The sequence below is a fragment of the Dioscorea cayenensis genome, chromosome 10, assembly GCF_009730915.1.
Source record: "Dioscorea cayenensis subsp. rotundata cultivar TDr96_F1 chromosome 10, TDr96_F1_v2_PseudoChromosome.rev07_lg8_w22 25.fasta, whole genome shotgun sequence".
Taxonomy (NCBI): domain Eukaryota; kingdom Viridiplantae; phylum Streptophyta; class Magnoliopsida; order Dioscoreales; family Dioscoreaceae; genus Dioscorea; species Dioscorea cayenensis.
Window position 1 is genome coordinate 3,569,926 of NC_052480.1, and position 19,610 is coordinate 3,589,535.

Sequence of the window (19,610 nt, forward strand, 5' to 3'; positions counted from 1 at the left end):
GCCCGTGCCCACCTCTATGTGGCGCCAGCTTTCCCTCCAACTAGCAGGGCAAAAATGGAATATTGCATGAAGTTAACTTACGGAGTTACAACCAGGGACCAAACCATTAGCAAAATAAAAAAGGAGGGACTGTCTGTCAAATTCAAATGTCAGAGGGACTTTTAGAGAAGTTTGGAAACTTTTATGGACTAAAAAATAATTTTCCTTTCTTTTTTCACTTTCTTTCTCTTTTCAATATCCTCTAATTAAAAGATATTTATAAATAAAAAAATGATGGTATTTAGTGCCTTTTTTTTCTCAAAAAAGCTACTAAATGTAAATTTTAATATAAATGGAGTCAAATTTAAAATTTTCAAAATAGATGGTGTTAAGTTTGAATTTTCAAAAAATCTATAACGTGGCGGCGTTTTTATGCATAAATTCTGCTAAACTTTAATTTTGTAGATTTTAAATTAAAAAATATTTATAGTTTCTTGGCTCTTTATGGGATAAACACCGTGAAAATTTAATTTTATAAATTTTAAATTCAAAAAATTTTAGAATTTGGCGTTGTTTATTTAAAAACGCCGTGAAATTTTAATTTTATGAATTTTAAAATTAAAATTTTCTATCATTTTGGCTGCGTTTTTTTGGAAAACACCACGAAATATAAATTTTATGACTTTTATATTTAAAAACATCAAGAATTTCATGGTGTTTTACTTAAAAACGCCACTAAATTTCAGTACTTTAGCGGCGTTTGTTGAGAAATACCGCAAAAATTTACAGTTTAGTGTTGTTTTACTTTTACTTAAAAATGCCACGAAAACTCTAAATATAGTGGTGTTTTTAAAAACGCCGCTAAAGACCAATTATGGTGTAGTGCATTTACGGGCATAAGCATGTGCGCATGGTTCTCTAGAAGAGGCTTACGGCCGTAAGATGCTCATAAATAATCCTATTTGCATTGCCTTCTTTGACTGATGTCGAGAGAACTCCATCTTCATCGTTTTGGCTCTCTCGATATCATATTTAAGTACTACCCGAAGCCTGAGAATGCAAAACATATTACATTTAACATCAAATTTTATAATATAATTATAATACATGCCTAATGAGTGTACAAAATAATATATAATAATGAATAATTATACAATCATCAAGTACGTTATGGACTATACATGTAGATGGTGGTGCAGAAGAAGATTATTATGGGGTGATTTACCAATGTTGCCAATTCTTGTTTTTTTGTTTTCAATTTCATATTTTGAAAAAACAAAACTAAGAAAATATAAGTGGCTTCAATTAGAAGTGTTTGATTTTAAAACTAATAGAGAAGACATGTCAATAGAGTTTAATGGGTAGAGTTAATTAGAAATAATAATTGTTGGAAAAAAAGAATATATATAGTAATTAGCATGCAAGTAATCAACACAAAATCTAATTAAAATCAACAAAAGAGTAAGAATGATCTTCCCTGAGATTAGGTTTACACAGGCATTGCCCTAACACTGAATTATCCTACTTTGTGCAGGGTGGAATGGCCTCACTCCAATGGCAGGATACACTAACCTTCTAAGAAGATTGACTCATCTGATAACACGTTCGGCAAGGAGCTGTCTTTCAAGTGTAACTAAGGTTCAAGTTTCTCAAGCAGCAAGAATCTCGGAGGGGGCTTAGAAAAGGGGGCTACCCTTGATGCATGAGGGTTGAGAGAGTTTTTCTCTTGAGCAAGCTTGATCTTTAAGGAGGGCTGAAAGCCCCTTGCTCGCTCTCTTCTCTTAGGTCTTGCCATTGCTTAGCAAAGATATAAAGTAATAATGATATGCGATTAACTCTGTGCGAAATAGGAAAATTATCGAATTAACTCTGTGCGAAATAGGAAAATTATCGAATTAGTTTGGATTTTACCAATGTTACTGAACTCCAAGAAAATTATTTTCGCATCCGTCTAGAGCCGATCAATCATTTTTTTTTTTTCCGAAGATGCCCATGCTTTATTTTCTCCTGTAGCTTTCTCATGGACATCTCATCAATTTCCTGCCACCCAATTTGCATTTAGACACGCATGTGAGGCTCAGATCTTTTATTTTATTTTAATTAAATTAAATTCAACTATACAAACACACGTGTATTTTAATATACTATAAAATTAAGTGGGACCCTTCAAACTATAATTTATATATATATATATATATATATATATGATGCAAATAGAAAGAAGATAAGTGTCACGTCCTGAACCCGGCTCAATGGACAAGGGACGCCGACAAACGGCCATACACCTGCAAGGCCGAAGCCAAGTAGACATACAAGACCTCAAAACCTGATCCAAAACAGAACAAACAATCTAATAGAACTGTAATTTCAAAAGTCAACATCAAATATTTACAAAGTTCAGAATTCCCAACTTCAAATACAAACTAGTGTTCTATATATAAATCAAATACTCACACAGACAGAAAGACAACACAAATTTAGAAGTGATCAAGAATGCAATCTCTCGCAAGCTCACTAAGATAACTGTTGTATTAATCACTCTGGATCTAAAAAAAATTCAACAACAAAATTATGAGCTTGATAGCCCAGTAAATAACCCGCTAAAAATAACTGGGACATAAGAAAATTTTTCAGAAATTAAGAATCAAAAACCAATCATATCAGGTATAACAAATATTTATCAAAATTATAGTTCATGAAATCAAAGAGGTTCAACAAAATACAATTTAATAGCAGACATAAATATATGTCTCCAAATCACTAAAGCCAAAACAAAATAACAGAGATCATTAGTTTACCCTCGGTGACCTGAGCCAGAATATTAGAGGCCGTTATTCTTCACCGACGGAACTGTGCGAAACTATAGCTTCTTAACAGAGTCAGAGTTTCTAGGGCCCGCTCAAGGGTAAGGCCAATGAAGCAATTGCTTTAGGCCCCAATATTTTTCAAGGCCTCATTTTTAAATTTTTTTAATAATAATTTTAATTTTAAGGCCTCGTCTTTAATTTTTTAATAAAAATTTTAAAAATTTAAAATTTTGAAGAACTCTCAATAATTATCGTAATAAAAAAATATTTTAATTTAATATTTAGCCAATGCTAAATAATCTTAGCTAACTTTTAAAATTAAAAATAACACAGTAAAATATTTACTTTGATGCTTAACCAATCTCATATCTTCTCTAACTAATAGGATCAAAATTATATTTTGATCCTATTGACTTTTCTCATGCATTTATTTGTTCAAAATTAATATAATATTCATTTCTTATAATTATAAATAAGAGTTTTTGTTCTTTTTCATATTGTTACATTTTTAATTTTGACTTTTGCTCCTAGATTTTAAATATATCTCCTTATCACGAGTTTAGTAACATGGAGAAAGAAAAACAAACAAGTTTTTTATTAAAATAAAATCTAAATAAAATTTAATTTTTATTAAATAAATTAGATGATTTATTCTAAAATTTCGTTTTAGGCCTTTTATTAACTTAAGCCGCCCTTGAGAGTTTTATGTCGACATGGTTAGTGTTTAACCCCCAGTGACAGGGTTAGTGCCTAGTTAAATGGAGTTTAAGCGTATTTATATCAAAATAACTTTGTTATCGGAAAACAAAACAAAATTTCAGAATTTTAGAATTTTCAGACAGGTTAGGGCAAAAGAGAATTTTCAGAATAACTTATCGAGCAAATATACAAACATACGCATGATCCCATTCCTTTCTAGTAAAAATAATTTAGTTATACTCAAAACAATTTACAAACATAATAGTTCAAAGAATAACATATATGATCAAAATGTGGGAATTAAAGTTTTAGTGAAAGAAAAGTAATTCAAAAATTTAATAAGTATATAATGACAGAAACTGAATCAAAGCCCAGCAAATGTTTTAATCTTACAAAAAAAAACTTTAAAATAATTTAAATAAATTCAAAATTGTCGATAATCAGAAATTATATACATACATATACATTTATATGTAATGTTACTTACTTGATTAACGCCCAAAACTCCAAATCTCACATTCAATCAAGTTTCTGGGAATACCCTATATTGGGAAGTAGCCTATTAGTTTCATTAACAAAATGAATTTTACAATAATCATGGGTTTGCAAGAAAGCTTTCAGAAGGGTACAGATGCAAAAGATCAAGCTATTGCTATACTCTCCCAAATATGGATCTTGGGAGAGTACAATAGCAATTATCCACTCTAAGGACATATGAACAATTTTATAATGATTGTTGAGTACTAAATCCCTCACAACTTTACATATACTTTTCAAAATCATAAATGTCAAGATTATGAGAAATATAGACACCTAAGAAAATGACATATCCGAAATTCACATTATTTAGAGAACTACTCAAATTATAACATTCATTTGAACCTTCAACTATTTCTGCAGAATTATAATTCTAACATATTCCGTTTAAACATGCATATCTCTCAACCTACAAATCCAAAAGCAATGAAATTTAATTGACAACCAGAGAACTCAAAAATAAATAACTTTCCTATTTTTCACCTTATCCAAAACAATCTCTATGACCATAAAAAATACCCATCAATCTTGATATTTTTTTACAGACATCCCATCCGAGATAGTTTACTAATAAAATCATATCTCAGAAAATACAGATGTATAAAATCTGAAATTTTGCAGGTACTTATAACATCAAACTCTACAATTCTCTTATTTTACAGTCCTCTAAATTCTGCCTCTAAGACCTCTAAAATTGATGAGGAATTTCTGCTATTTTAAAAGCAGATATCTGAAACTTATCAAATGAGATCAATCAACAATTCATGTGCCTTAACTGTATAAAATATTTTGAAGGCATAATATGAATTTCACCCAAGGTTAGGAGACCATTCAACAAGGCATCAAAATTAAAGATAGTTAAGGGCAACAATGCAAAAAGGTAAAACTACACGGCCCACAAGCAATTCCTTTTTACTAAAAAGTTTCTTAGTTTTAATGCTAGCAAGGATGTGAGTACGGATCAACAGAATATTCTTAAAAAAAAAATCAATAGAAGATCTATTATCAAAACAAAAGACTAAACAGAATCAGAAATTATAAACATGGTTTGAAAATTATGCTTAACTAATAGAAATGATGATAATCTGACAAGACCTAATAGCTATAATTGAGGATTTAAGACGAACTCATAATACAAAAGGAAGAAGATAGCATAAAAAAAACTTGTCTAAGGTGTAGGTATTTTACGATCACCTACCTATAGTTATGCTTGTTATTCTGGATCTTGTCGTCATCTCCACTAGGCAATCCATCAAAGAGGATGAGAGACGTGTTTTCTTACCCAATTTTAATGTACGCGAATTCTCAACAGGATAAGGCTAAGTTGTGGAGATAATGGTTCAAAAAATAAAATTAAAAGAAAAAAATAATTTAAATCAAACAATACAAATAAAATAATGATATTTAAAATATATATTTTTTTAAAAAAATAAATCTAATGGTGGAGATCTAATCAGGGTTATATCTAACGGTAGGGATCTAATCAGGGAGTGGGATTACAATAAGCTCCAAGAAAAGATAAGCCAGAGAAAAGGACAGATGTAACAGTGCTATAAATACACTCGGTTCTCCATCCCATGTTAGAGCCACAAATGAACACACAAAGTGTAATGGCTACATTACACACTTGGGCATCTCATGATCTATTGATCTCCCATGCACTTAATTATAACCACCATGTATGATTAATAATCTAACAAGTGAGATTATCTCCAGGATCAACCCCAAGCTGGGAGCAGTAGTCCTTATAGTATCCAACCCGAGCATTCATCTGGTCTGTGTTCTTGCCATCACACTCAACCCCGCCATTGATGATCCTGATGGTGGCTCCAAAGCCCTGACCGGAAGTTATGGCATCATGCACCTTTTTGGCTGTCCAGAACCAAAGAGAAGACTTGAAGGATATAACCCGGTCGGAACCCACAGTCTCCGGAGCATTAAGGCCGTCGAAGTTGAGCGCATTGCCGGCGTCGATGTAGTTGTAGTTCCATGTAAGCTGAAGAGGACCACGGCCAAAGTACTTCTTGTCGGCATTGCATGGATATGCTGTGCTAGCCTGGCAGTAGTTCTGGCTAGCTCCATTAATTTCATCAATGTAGCAGAAATCTACACCAAAGAACAAGGTATGTACATGAATTATATGGTTGCTTGTCTACCCGTCCAAGCATAATTGGCTCATATATCTAATAATTAGTTTTTTTTTTAATAAAAACCACAAGCCCGTCCCACAAAGCAATGCGAAAAGACAAATAGGCATGACCGTGTACTAATTATAGTGGCTTAACGATTCCCTAAGGATTTTTTCATTTGATTAAATGCCACATTGGGGATCAAAGTCCTACTATGTGCACACCCAAAATAACCAATCACTTGTTAGGTGTTTAAACTGATTTTAACATTACTGCATTAATTATTTCAGATCTAGAGTTACAAATACATAGACATATATAAGGGCCTACATCTTATAGTACTATATTGATTACATGAGTCCACTTTATATTAAATTGGCCTACTTTCTTGGAATGGTTCAAATTGAATTTGTAATAATTTAACTAAATGGTACAAAATCATCATGAATTCAATCTAATGCAGTACTACATGCATGTATACATGAAGGTTGTCCTTGTGTTGGAGAAGAAGATGCATTCAACTTTGCAAGCATGCATGCAAATTAGGTTGAAAGTAAGTTAATTAGTAACATTAGTATAAATGAACCTACGTCCGGTTTCATGGGTGACATGGGCGAAGTATGCTGCAATCTCCCTTTTCTTCACATCATCGGAACCGGTGGTGCCGAATTGGGAGTATGCCAAAGTCGCGGTGAGGAAAGCTTTGCGCGTGTAGAAGCCCTTGCCCACACATCCAGCTCCTGCTTGATTTGCAATTCCATCAAAAAATTCCTGAGTTACAATATCAGCAACATTTCCGCTACCAGTGCTGTTATAGCAAGGCCCTTGTTGGCACCCGTTGCCGCAGTAGGGATCACCAGTGCCACAGTAGCCGAAATTGCTGCAGCAAAGGTCTGCTGGGCAGCCGCAGTTTTGTGCCATGGTGAAGGGGGAGAAAACAACCCTATAATCAGTCCCTCCAACACAAGTAAAAGTGTTGTTTTCGTCATCCACAGGGTAGCTATAAGCATTCGGGCAGAGTCTTTTGAAGAAATTAGAGTAGTTTGTGGACTTGCAATTTCCAGATCTACAACAATACTCATCAGTATTAAACACTGTGCACGGATTGTTGCAACCTCCAGAGGTCTTCAACTCATCTGGGCACTGTCCGGTGATGTTGGTGGAGCACTGAATGGCATGGTTGCAACCGGCGGTTGGACTGAATTCTATGGGGACGTTGAAGCCCTCAACAAGAGAGATGTCGATAAAATCAAGGTTGTTGAATCCGTTGAGGGTGAATTCGGCGAGCGTGTTGGGTGGTGATCCATAAGTTTGGCATTCTAAAAGGCCGTTGCAGTCGCCAGTCTCGCACCGGCCATGGCCTGACTTGTTGAAGGTGCAGCCAGTCCGGGCCCAGATACGACCTTCATCCATCCGAGGGTTGACGAAGATGGTCCAGTTCTGGCCGGGAAGGAGTTCCCGGCCACCGCCTGGGATGGCAGCTGGCCAGATAGTGTAATTGCATTGGTTTACTATGTCAAAGATGGCGGCATGGCAAAGGGGGAGAAGGAGGAAGGAGAAGATAGGAATGGACATGATGGTAATGGTGATGATGTGTTTGGTTGTGTATGGGAAACTAGTCTTTGTCCCTCTAATGTTGTCTTTTAAAGTTAATTACTCTAAATGAATGCTTTGTTTACATGTTTTATGTTTTTTGTCAAGACGAGCGGCCTAGTCGCTAAGAAAGGTAGGGGCGTGCACAATCCTCGATGGAGCAAATGGGAGAGGGCCCGTGCAAACATGAGCGCTGGAACCACCTGCACACAACCACTACTCACACTCCCAGAAATATACCCTCACCCAATTGATTAGAAATCTCACCACTTGTGACAGATTTTATTAGGGACCCGGCTACCAATAGACCAATTGGTCGGTGGTTACATGTTTTATGTTTTAGTTACTCATAAAGAGTTGGAATGGAGATTGGAGGGTATTTATAGATGAGAAAGAGTTGGAAATTCATGTGCATGCTTGACTTTTCTCTGCTGTTTCATCTTTTAGTTTACCTTATCATATCTCACTTGACAGTCTTGTGCTATATGTTTATATGACGAGTAAACTTTAAGCTGAATATTTGGGCATATGGAAAGAATATCCCGAGGTTTGGCTGGTCTGAACGTAGGTTGCGTGTGAATTAGGGTGGTGGAGGGAGACCGACAATGTATGTGGCGAAAAAACCAATAATCTAGAGGGGACCTTGTGGAAACTTAATAGTTCTAGATCTGTTAAGTTTACATGCATGTGGAAAACTTTTTGTTTGAATCTTATTCTCGTTTATTTTCATGCTTAATGTCCATTATTTAATGGTGACGGTTCATTGATGGCTTGACTTCAGTGGCTAGGTTTGAAGATGATGAGTGTTTCATGTGCAAGAAATTTTTAATAATGTTACAAGCGCCTTTATTTTATGAATACAAACAGTACTGAAGCCTGGGTGTAGTATGGGAACAGTACAACTGAGGGAGGGATTTGAATTCATAAATTCCCCTTTTACATTTTTGTGTCATACCATTGGGCTATCCAATGATTATCATGTGCAAGAAATTAATCTTCATTCTCTATTCAACCGTACTCTAATACATTCTCATGATTTAATTAGTTGCTAAGGATATGGATGTGGAAAAAACCCTTGCGACTTAATTATATATGTTCTAATGCTTTTTCATGACCAATTAAGTTCGGTATTAGTTGATACGAATATAAAAAAATTAACTTGTAACTTTATCAGAGCCCTAGTTTGGTATTAGATGTAATCAATGTAGAAAACGTCTCGTAACTTTATCAGCGTTGTTTTTTTTGTTTTTTTTTATTATTATTTTTTTTTGAACTAGTTGGGTGTTAAACAATAAGATATTCCTTATTAAAGCAATGATTATCCATTTTAAAAAAAACCATAAGATACAATAACATCAACAAAAACTATTAATCCTAACTATTTGTTGCATGAATCTTTTTCTTCTTCCTTGATGGCTTGTCTTAGACTTGAGGCAAAATTTGAAGATGACTTAGACTTTTGAGGCAAAATTCGAAGATGTTTCATGTGCAAGAGATAAATCATCATTCTATTTCTCTACTCAATCATACTTTAATACATGCTCATGATATGGATCGTTTTAGGGGATAAGAATGTGGAAAAAGCCTTCTGAATTCTAAATGTTATTTCATGACCAAATTCAATGTCAGATGGTAAGAATATAGTTTGGCATTAGATGATATGAATGTAGAAAACACATGTAACTTTATAAATTTTATTTTTATTTTTTTAACTGATATGAATTTAAAAACATAAGATACGATCCGACAGACAACAACAAACCATTACTCATAACTAAATGGGATTGCATTTTTCTCTTCAACATTATTTTATTAAAAATAAAAAAATTAGATAATAAAAATATCATTACTAATATTTTATTAAAAATAAAAAAATTAATAAATTAAAAATAGAAATATCATTATAGCGGAGCATAAAGGACGCCTGTAGTAAAAATGAAACTAAACAATTATAAAGGTGCAGCAAGTGCTTACAATAAAAAATTATGCATTACAATATTCAAATTCTAATCAACTTAGAGCATCTATTTACCAATTTTTTTTAATACCTAAAAATTCTCACATTTTTGTAATTTTGATGTTTTAATTCTTCATATTTGGAATTTAATTGAACTTTTTAAAAATTCTATTTTTATTGATTATTTCTCATAGGTTTTTTACATGTGAACTCATCATGATGCCCGTAGGGGTGGACATGGGCCGGGCTGGGTCGGGTCTGGGCTGGGCTAGACTCAAATATACAACCCATATATTCGGGCTGGGCTGGGCCGGGCCATGTTTGGGCCAAATTGTTTTGATCCAAGCCCGACCCATTTGATTGTCATTAGGCCCAGGCCCAACCCGACCCGACCCAAAAAATAAATAATTTTTTTATGAAATAATTGAAATAACTAAATAAAACTACTACTACAACCCCTAAAATTTTTTCAAACATTTAAAAAAAATACAACACAAGTATTATAAATGTTTACTCTTTTCAAGCCTATTACTATTATATATATAATTATATATATTATAAATAATATATGATATATATATATATATTTATTAGGGTCGGGCCGGGTCAAAATTCATCTGACCCAAACCCAGCCCGAAATTCAATCGGGCCAAAACATTTGAGCCCAACCCAGTTTTTTGGGCCAACTTTCTAAACCCAGGCCCTGTATTTTTTGGGCTGGGTTCGGGCCAGCCCATGTCCACCCCTAGATGCCTGTATTACTGGTCAGCATAACCTCCATTACACATGGCCAGATCAAGTTGGTCAACATGTGTTGGGTTTAATGATTCCTTCTAAATTTATCATGTAGGACAACCTAACATGTGAGGTAATAACTAAATTTGTCCATAGGCTACCAACCTAAACTAAAAGACCTGTCTAAAAATTTAAAGGGCTTGGACATTAAAAAAAAAAAGAGAGAGAAAATTACTGTTTACCCCTCGTGAATTTCAAAAATTCCAAAACAGCCCCTCCAATTTTGGTAAACCCCGGACAACCCTTCCGTTATTGTTTAACTTCCCTTTTACCCCCTACCGTTCACTTGAAATGCGACCATGTTATGAAATTCCATTTTTGCCCTTAAAAATGACGAGAAAAAACGGCCACTCACATCATGTCCAATCTTTATACATACAATTTTACATTTTTTTTTTGTTGCCTTTTGTCAAACAAAGTTTAGAAGGCTCATCACATCTTTTTCTTCTTCTTTTTTTTATTCTCCTCATTTGGTTTGTTATATTTGAATTCTGCCGGTTTCTTGATAAGGTTAGAATTTCTTCGATTCGAGGGTTATTGTTCACGGCGCTGACTCCTTGGGAATTGGTGTTAGCTTAGCTGAGATACGTGAGCGATTGGGTCTTGATGTTCCCCGTGTCAGGGTGAACTTTATCACACCCGATGGATATAAAACGGTTTGTCTAATAGAAAACGAGGTTGACTTCCAGTGGATGTGCCATTGTCGATCTTGTCGAGACAGACGCTATGGCATTGTCGAATCCTACTGAAAATGAGTTTTTCTCGCTGTAAGATTCTTCTCTTTTATATATGTTTATCTAGTTGTATAAGTTGATTACCTTTTAACGTTGCCTGTCTCTATTTAAATACATTATTTTTATATTTAACAATTGTTTTCTTCGTTTAATTTATTTGTCAGTATTTAACTATTTGCATTACCGTTTAACATTGTAATGTTTCATTTAAACATTTTATGTCTCTGCTTAAAATATTTCCTGTTCTGTTAAACTGAAGTGTTGCCAGGTGGTCAATGGCAAATTTATGGTATCCCGTACACAAGAATTAATGACGGCATTAAATTCTATCTCGTTAATGAGAAAAGCTCTGTCCTCTGTGCGTTTCCATTTTTTTATCGAATTTAAAGTGTCAACCGGCTTACGAACTTCACACCATAAATGAGAAGGAAGACCACTTCCCCTAAACACCCCTCCTCCTCGTCCTCTGCTTCTTCTCGGATGAGTTTCATCTTCATGTGTCCAGGATATTCGTTTAAAGGATTTGTCGTGATCATCCTCTTCTGGAGAATCAATCACGCAATAAGTTAAACTTTCTTTTCCTGTTCAAGTCAGAAATCCCGCCTAATTGCCTGAATGCGGAGGATGATGGGTAAGCAATTAAGCGGGCATTTTGACTTGATCAACACAAGAAAGTTTTCACGCATTGCTTGATTGCGGAGGATTCTCCGGAGAGGGTGACCACGACACATACTTTAAAACTAAATTGATATTTATCACTTGAGAATTGTTCTCATCGTTTAAAAAAAAAATTTTTAGTGTGCAAAAATTATTGTCTTCGTTTAACTGTTTAACTGCCTTTTTTAACTGTTCGTGTTCTACGTTGTACAGGTTCAAGTTGATGCGCATGTTATGCAACCGCCGTGAGCATTCGAAGGTACATATACTTGTTGAGGAAAGCCGAAATCTTAATAGACGAACTAGAATAGACTCGCAAGTGTCCGATGTCCGTGAAGACATTGAAAATGTTGTGGATGTTGTAAATGTTGTAAATATTTTATTTGAAATAAAGCAAACGTATCTGAGTGTGAACTTTTGATATTTAATCAGAGGTCATTGTAAATGTTTAAATATTATAAATGAAACAAACTTATTTGAGTGTCAACTTTTGATATTTAAACATTTGTAGAAACAAAAAATGGTATTGTAAACAAACAAAATGTTAAACAAAATCGCCTTACTACTTAAACAGTGACAACGGTGTTTAAACAAAAAATAAATATGTTTAAACAGGGACAATGGTTTAAACAAAAAAATAAATATGTTTAAACGATATACAAATTATTTAAACAGTGAACCGATAGTTTAAAGAATATATATATTTGTTTAAACGTAAAAAGGTTGACGTTTAAACAGAGACCGATGAGGTACCCAAGAAGATTGATGGAATGCATGTAACACAATGTTTTGGAAAAATATCCATCTTCAACATGATGTCGCAGAAAGCATTCAATTTAAACAATCACATATATTTTAAAACAGTTAAATCAAAATATTTAAACGATTTATATATTGGTTTAAACGACATAATGTCAGAAACAACATTCAATTTAAACAGTGAACAAGCAAGCTGCTCAAGTGTTCTCTTCATGGAGGCTCTATCAGTGAACACAATGTCAGTAAAAGCATTCAATTTAAACAATGACATATATTGTTAAACAGTTAAATGATAATATTTAAACGGTTTACATATTTGTTTCAACTATATAAAATGATTTTAAATAGTGAACCAATATGTTAAACACTGAATCATATTTGTTAAACATTAAAGATTGATATTTAAACAGAGAGAATCATAATAAGTGGAGTACTTTCCTTTGAGCGATGACAGGTTGGCTTCTATCGTCACTTGCTTACTTCCCGCCGCTTCTTGCTTGCAGTCGACCGGTCTCTTGTAAGGACTTCACACTGCAGCATCGTCCTTACAAGCGAAGAAAAACTTCGAGACAATGGTGGAAAGCGACAATGGTGGAAAACGAAGAAGAACTACGAGCCAAGGAGCCAGTAATGATTACCTCTAGGGATTAACCCTTGTCGGTCACTTCAAGTGGGTCCATGTAATGAAATACCTTTTTTACCCTTTAAAATGGAGGGGAAAATACCGCCCAATCACATCATATCTGACTTTATGCATACAGTTGTGTACATTTTTGTAAAACACATTTTAGAAGGCTCTTTACATCATCTACTTCTTCTTTTTCTTCTTCTTCTTCTCTTTGGTTTGTTTAATTTGAGTTTAGTAGTTATATTATGGATAGTTTTTGTGGTATTGCTAGATACAACGGGGAGGAAAGAGTGCTAATGTTCACGGCGCTGACTTCTTGGAAGTCGGTGTTAGCTGAGATATGTGAGCGATGGGGTCTCGATGTTTCCCGTGTGGGGGTGAAGTTTATCACACCCGACGGGTATAAAACGGCTTGTCCAATATAAAACGATGTCGACTTCCAGCGGATGTGTCACGTTCACTCGATCTTCAAATGCTCTGTAGTCGATCTTGTTGTGGAGAAAGACGATGTGGCATTGTCGAATCCTACTGAAAACGAGTTTTTCTCGTTGTAAGATTATTCTCTTTTATGTTTATCTAGTTGTATAAGTTCATTACTGTTTAAGTTTGACAGGCTCTGTTTAAATATATTCTGTTTGCATTTAAATTTTATCTTCATCGTGTAACTCTTTGACTTAACGTTTAAATTATGATTTTATCATTTAAGCACGTTATGTCTCTGTTTACCTTATGGATGGTTTCGTTTAAACTGAAGTGTTGCCAGGAATTCGGATTCTGTGAGAGCTCCCGGTCAACCCTATGGTGAACCTGATGGTGTGGGATACCTTCCTTACTCGTCAGATCATTCTGAAGTGTTGTCGTTGGATATCGAATAATATTTTGAAGGCGTTGAACATTTCAGGGACGTACTTCAAAATTTTGCAATCAAAAGGAATTTGCGCTGCCGTTGGTTGTCAATGGTGCCTTCATGCATCAAAAGAATATAATAAAAATACTTTCAGAATAAAGACAATGAACCCGTCACACACTTGCGGTGGTGGAGTGTGATCGGCCTCACAGCCGAAAGCGTCAAAAAAATGGGTAAGTGCACGGGTGATTCAAAAACTCAAAGATCGGCCCTTGTACAAAGCCATCGACATTCAAAAAGACATGTTGCGGGAACATGGTGTCCACATTCCATACAAGCAGGCTTGATTTGGGAAAAGAGCATGCCCGTGTGGTGCTCGATGGCAGCGACATCTCCAGCTACGATTTGTTGCTTTGGTACGTGGATAAGGTGGTTGAGACAAACCCCGGCAGCTTTGTGATTGTGGAAAGAGACGGTGAGCGATTTAAACGTGCATTTTTTTTTCTTTCAGAGCGTGTATTGTCAGATTCAAGAAGGCTTGCAGGCCGCTGCTGTTTGTCGATGGTACCCACCTTCTTGGAAAGTATCAGGGTACTCTACTGGGTGCTACAGGCAAAAATGGAAACAATGGTTTCTTCCACGTCGCCTTCGGTATTATTGACAACGAGACCAATGCCAATTGGACTTGGTTCATATCCAAGTTAGGTGATGCTTTATACGAGGAAGGAGATTATCATAAGATAATTACATTCGTCTCTGACAAGTCCAAGGGCCTTGTGAACGCTATTGCGAGAGTCTTCCCTTCTTCCCCACATGCATACTATCTTCGACACTTGGAGGCCAATTTCATGAAAGCCAACGTCAGACTAGGAAAGGCATTGAGAGAGGAGTGCTGGTCTTTATACTTTCGTATTGCGTGGGCATCCACGGCTAAAGATTTTGATGATATCGTGAATGAACTGCAGGTCACATCACCAGAAGCCCATCACTGGTTGATTAATAAATCGGACATGGCACATTTGTTGAATTATCTGTTCAGAGGTGAACGTTAGGGTGAGATGTATTCCAATGTCTCAGAGTCGTTCAATGCTTGGATCAAAGAAGCTTGGCATTTGCCGGTAACAAAGATGGTCGACTCCATAAGGTATTCAAATGTTCATTTTCACTTAAGAATTCGTATTATCCCTTAAAATAGTTTATAAATATTCAAATATATTTCTCTGCATTTAACCATCTACATCATTGTTTAATTTATGATAATACTGTTTAATGAAGTGTGTTTATGTTTAACTATCAATGTCTTCGCTTAACCTTATCTGAGATTTGTGTTGTATGCTGTACAGGTTCAAGTTGATGCGCATGTTATGCAACCGCCATGAGCAAACGAATAAATGGGAGACCTACTTGTGCCCGGACATATATTCGAAGGTAGAGATACTTGTGGAGGATAGAAGAAATCTTCTTGTTGGTCGTTGTGTCGATAATCGTTATGAAGTGATTAACCAGTGCAGCTACTCTGTAGATCTTGCCATCAGAACATGCTCATGTCGCAGGTGACAAGTTTATGGTATCCCGTGCAAACATGCTTGCGCTGCAATAATGCAGACAGACACCAACGTTCATCGATTTATTAGCGGCTATTTCACCATTGACAATTACAAACTGGCGTATAAGGAAGCTATATTCCCCATACCCAACGATGACAAGCCTACGGACGGAAATCGTGAATTGCGTCTCCGACCGCCTGTGACGAGAAGGCAACCTGGGTGTCCTAGGCGAAAGAGGATCGAGTCACAAGCCTTTAAGGTCCGCGAGTTACGTTGCAGCCGCTACCACGGCTCCGGTCACAATCGCAGATCTTGCAATGAAATTGTCGCCGACTAGCGATTGTAAAACAGCTGATTTTTAAAAAGAAACAAACTTAATTGTGTGCCAACTTTTTATTTTTAAACAGAGAAAACCGTATTCTTATAATTAACACATGTATTTAAATAGATACATTGTTATTTTAAACGGTAAATAGTTATTTTCACAAGTGACTAGTTCGTCTTAAACTGTAACATGAATATTTAAACAATGACATTGATAGTTAAACAATGAAACTTAAAATTAAACAATGAAAGTGCAAGTTAAACAATGAAACTGGAAGGTTAATAAAAGAGTCAAGTATATAAATATAGATATATGTCAATTTACATTGACAAAATTTGTCATGTTCTTCAAAAACAATGAATTGAATTTAAACTGGTTTACATTTAAAACTAAGACAACGTATTCTATGAACCCGCTTTCGAACACTCCCCTTTGGCAGTGATGCCGGCTGCCCTCCCCTCCTTAAGTATGTGGGAAACATACTTTAATCGCAGATAAAGGACGTACATCTGCGGTAGCCGTAGCTTCTCATCGGCGAGTAACTGCTCGATAAACCGCATCACATAAACGGCGCAGTCGACACTTCCTTGTTTTTGTCATGGGGTTTTAGTGTCGTGAACAAGTCGGTACTTTGCGGTCGCTGACTCGCCGAACTCTATGTCGATACAAAGGTCGAATAGGTTCTGTTGTGTAGGTATACAAGTTGATATTAGAATATCGCCGAACCCCAGCCGCTAAATCCCCCTGCAGGCTTCAATGTCTTCCAATAAAAACAAAATCACAAAACAAAACCAAAAAATGTTTCTTTGTAACAGAATAGTTAACATAAACCACAATCAATACCTTAGATTGCAAACTGATGAAATGCCGAATACTTGCTCGGGACTTCTCCTTCGAGACACCGGTGGAAAGGGAAAAATTGAATTTTACAGAGGATGTGTAAAAATGGCTGGAGACACGAATTGGGATAAGAGAAGCAAACGGCTCAAATGGTTGTAGCCCTAAGAACCCCCCACTTCCTCTCACACCGTCGAAATGGCTGCAGCCACGACTTCCCTTGCAAGGGCATTTTCATCCATAAAATTTAAAAATCACTCCGTTAACCACTGTTACATGCTTTGGGGGTTTCAAAATCATGGAGTGTAAAAGGAAGGGGGTTTTGGGGATTGCAAACTTAGGGGGGTTTTTTTGGCAATTTCCATAAAAAAAAGCTTATTTTAAAAGCATGTGGGGTTTGGTTTTCATTGTTAAAAGCCCGGGCTCAAGCCAACTCAAGGTAGCTCAGCCCGAATTATAAAATATATTTATTAATTAGATTTACATATACTTATATATATAATGGTTTGAATTGTCATTGATTATTTATTAATTACTAGTGTTATACCCGTGCAATGCACGGGGATAAATAGTTAAATAATACTAATAATAAATTGTAATTAATTAAATATAATGAAAATAAGTATTAAAGCACTAAATAAAATATATTCCAATATAGATTGGTACTCAAAGTTTAAAAAGCAATACATCTAATCCAAATTTTGAAAAACTTCTTTGAAGACCACATTTATAGTTGAATTGGTTAGCTCTCCATCTTTACCACATATTAATATTTTCAATCTTTTCCGATTTGTAACTCTAGAGACCGCAACATAAAATTGTCCATGACTAAAAACCGGTTTTTTTAAATACAGCCCAACATGTGAAAGAGATTGACCTTGGCTCTTGTTGATGGTCATAGCATATGATACATTCAAAGGATATTACCTTCGTTCAAACTTAAAAGGCAATCTTGTGTCTGAAGGAGTTAAAGTCATTCGTGGAATAAAAATTTTATGCGTTGCATTATTTCTTGAAATAATCTTGGCTTCTAGAACATGATTTCCAAGCTTTGTAATAACCAATCTAGTACCATTACACAAACCAACAAAATAATCAATATTTCTTAATAGCATTACAGGAATACTGACCTTCAATTCCAATTCATGATTAGGCACCCCTAAGTAGGGCTGTAAACGAGCCGAGCTTTACCTTGTTCAAGCTTGGCTCATTACTATTTAATCGAGTTTGAGCTCGAGCCGAGCTTTCTTTGAGCTTCATTTTCATGTTCAAGCTTGGTTTGTTACTATTTTAACCGAGCTCGAGTTCTAACCGAACTTCATTCTCGTGCTCAACTTGTTAAGAAAATTCGAAGCTTAGATTTGGCTCTTTAGCTTGATTAAGGCTTGACTATTTTTTGTATAGTAAAGTATCATTTAAAGCTTATTTAATGAATCATTACCAAGTGTGACTCAACTCGATTTGAGTTTGAGGATCATTTTAGTAAAAGAATAATTTAAGCTTGTTTATAGAATCATTAAGGTTTGAGTTCAAGCTTGTTAAAATCTTCATTAAATAAGTTAACAAATAATTACAATAATAACAAAATAAACATTGTGATGCAACTATCTATAAATATATTTTTTAATATTATTAACGATCTGGTAAATAAGCTTGTTCATGACAATATAAATCATTATATTAATGATTTTTACAAATAAAATTGTAAATGATACTATAAACGAGCTTTTAATAATACAATAAAGGAGTTGTTCACAAGATTTAATGAGCTGAACTTAGTAATGATCAAGCTTGGCTCATTTGTCTTACGAGCTAATTTAACTTAATGAACTAGCTGACCTAAGTTTTTAACGAGCTAAGCCTTCAAATAGTAGTTTAGAGCCTTATATGTGTGACTCAAATTGACAACAACAACATAGTCACATATACACTTTCATATATATATAAATGAGCTCACAACCAATCTTATAAACAAGCTTGTTCATGAGCTTGTTCATGAGCTGTGTTCGCGAGCCAAAATGAGCCGAGCTTTCAGCTGCTCAAGCTTGGCTCGTCTATTAATCGAGCTTGAAAATGATGTTCAAGCTTGGCTCGTTTACACTATGAGCTGAACACGAACGAGCCCTTATCAAGCCGAACACCGAGCCACTCACGAACGGCTCGGCTCAAATATACCCCTACCCCTGAGCATTTATGTTTAAAAATTCTGGTGTATGAAGATCTTCTAATAAATCAAAGTTTTATCAATTTTCGAAATTATCTATAATTATTTTCAATTATAAATAATTTTAAAATTATAAATTTGGTTTTAAAATTTTTGTATGATTTCAGAAATTTTGAAAATATTATATGAAATCTTTATAGTTTAAAAATAATTTTATTTATTCATCCACAAATTTATATATTTATATATATTAATATATTAAAAATTGTTAACATAAATTATTTCTTTTCAAAATCAATTAACTAATATATTAATGATAAGATAATATAATATAATATTTTTTTTCTTTTGGTCAAACCATGAAACCCTTTAATCCAAAATGCATATATATATAGATAAATATATGATATTTGATATTAAATGGTTTATATATATATAATAATAATAATAATATATAACCCATCACATGTTTATATATATACACAATGCAACCCCTTTAATAATATGTAATTAATGAAATCATATTTCAAATAATTTATTACAAGTAATATTACATTAATTTTAAAATAATATAATAGAATATTTAAGAAAAATAAACTTATTTAATTTTTTTTGT

At 34.6% G+C, this 19,610-nt stretch overlaps 1 protein-coding gene across 1 annotated transcript; it reads right to left on the bottom strand.

Annotated features, from left to right (window-relative positions):
* Positions 1 to 5,469: 5,469 nt before the first annotated feature.
* On the bottom strand, positions 5,470 to 7,998 carry LOC120270084 (acidic endochitinase-like). Its single transcript, XM_039277093.1, has 2 exons — positions 6,742 to 7,998; positions 5,470 to 6,128 (listed from the first exon to the last, which is right to left on the bottom strand). Exons 1-2 carry the CDS (start codon positions 7,724 to 7,726, stop codon positions 5,716 to 5,718), a joined length of 1,398 nt encoding a protein of 465 aa, XP_039133027.1. The 5' UTR covers positions 7,727 to 7,998; the 3' UTR covers positions 5,470 to 5,715.
* Between the last annotated feature and the right edge of the window lie 11,612 nt (positions 7,999 to 19,610).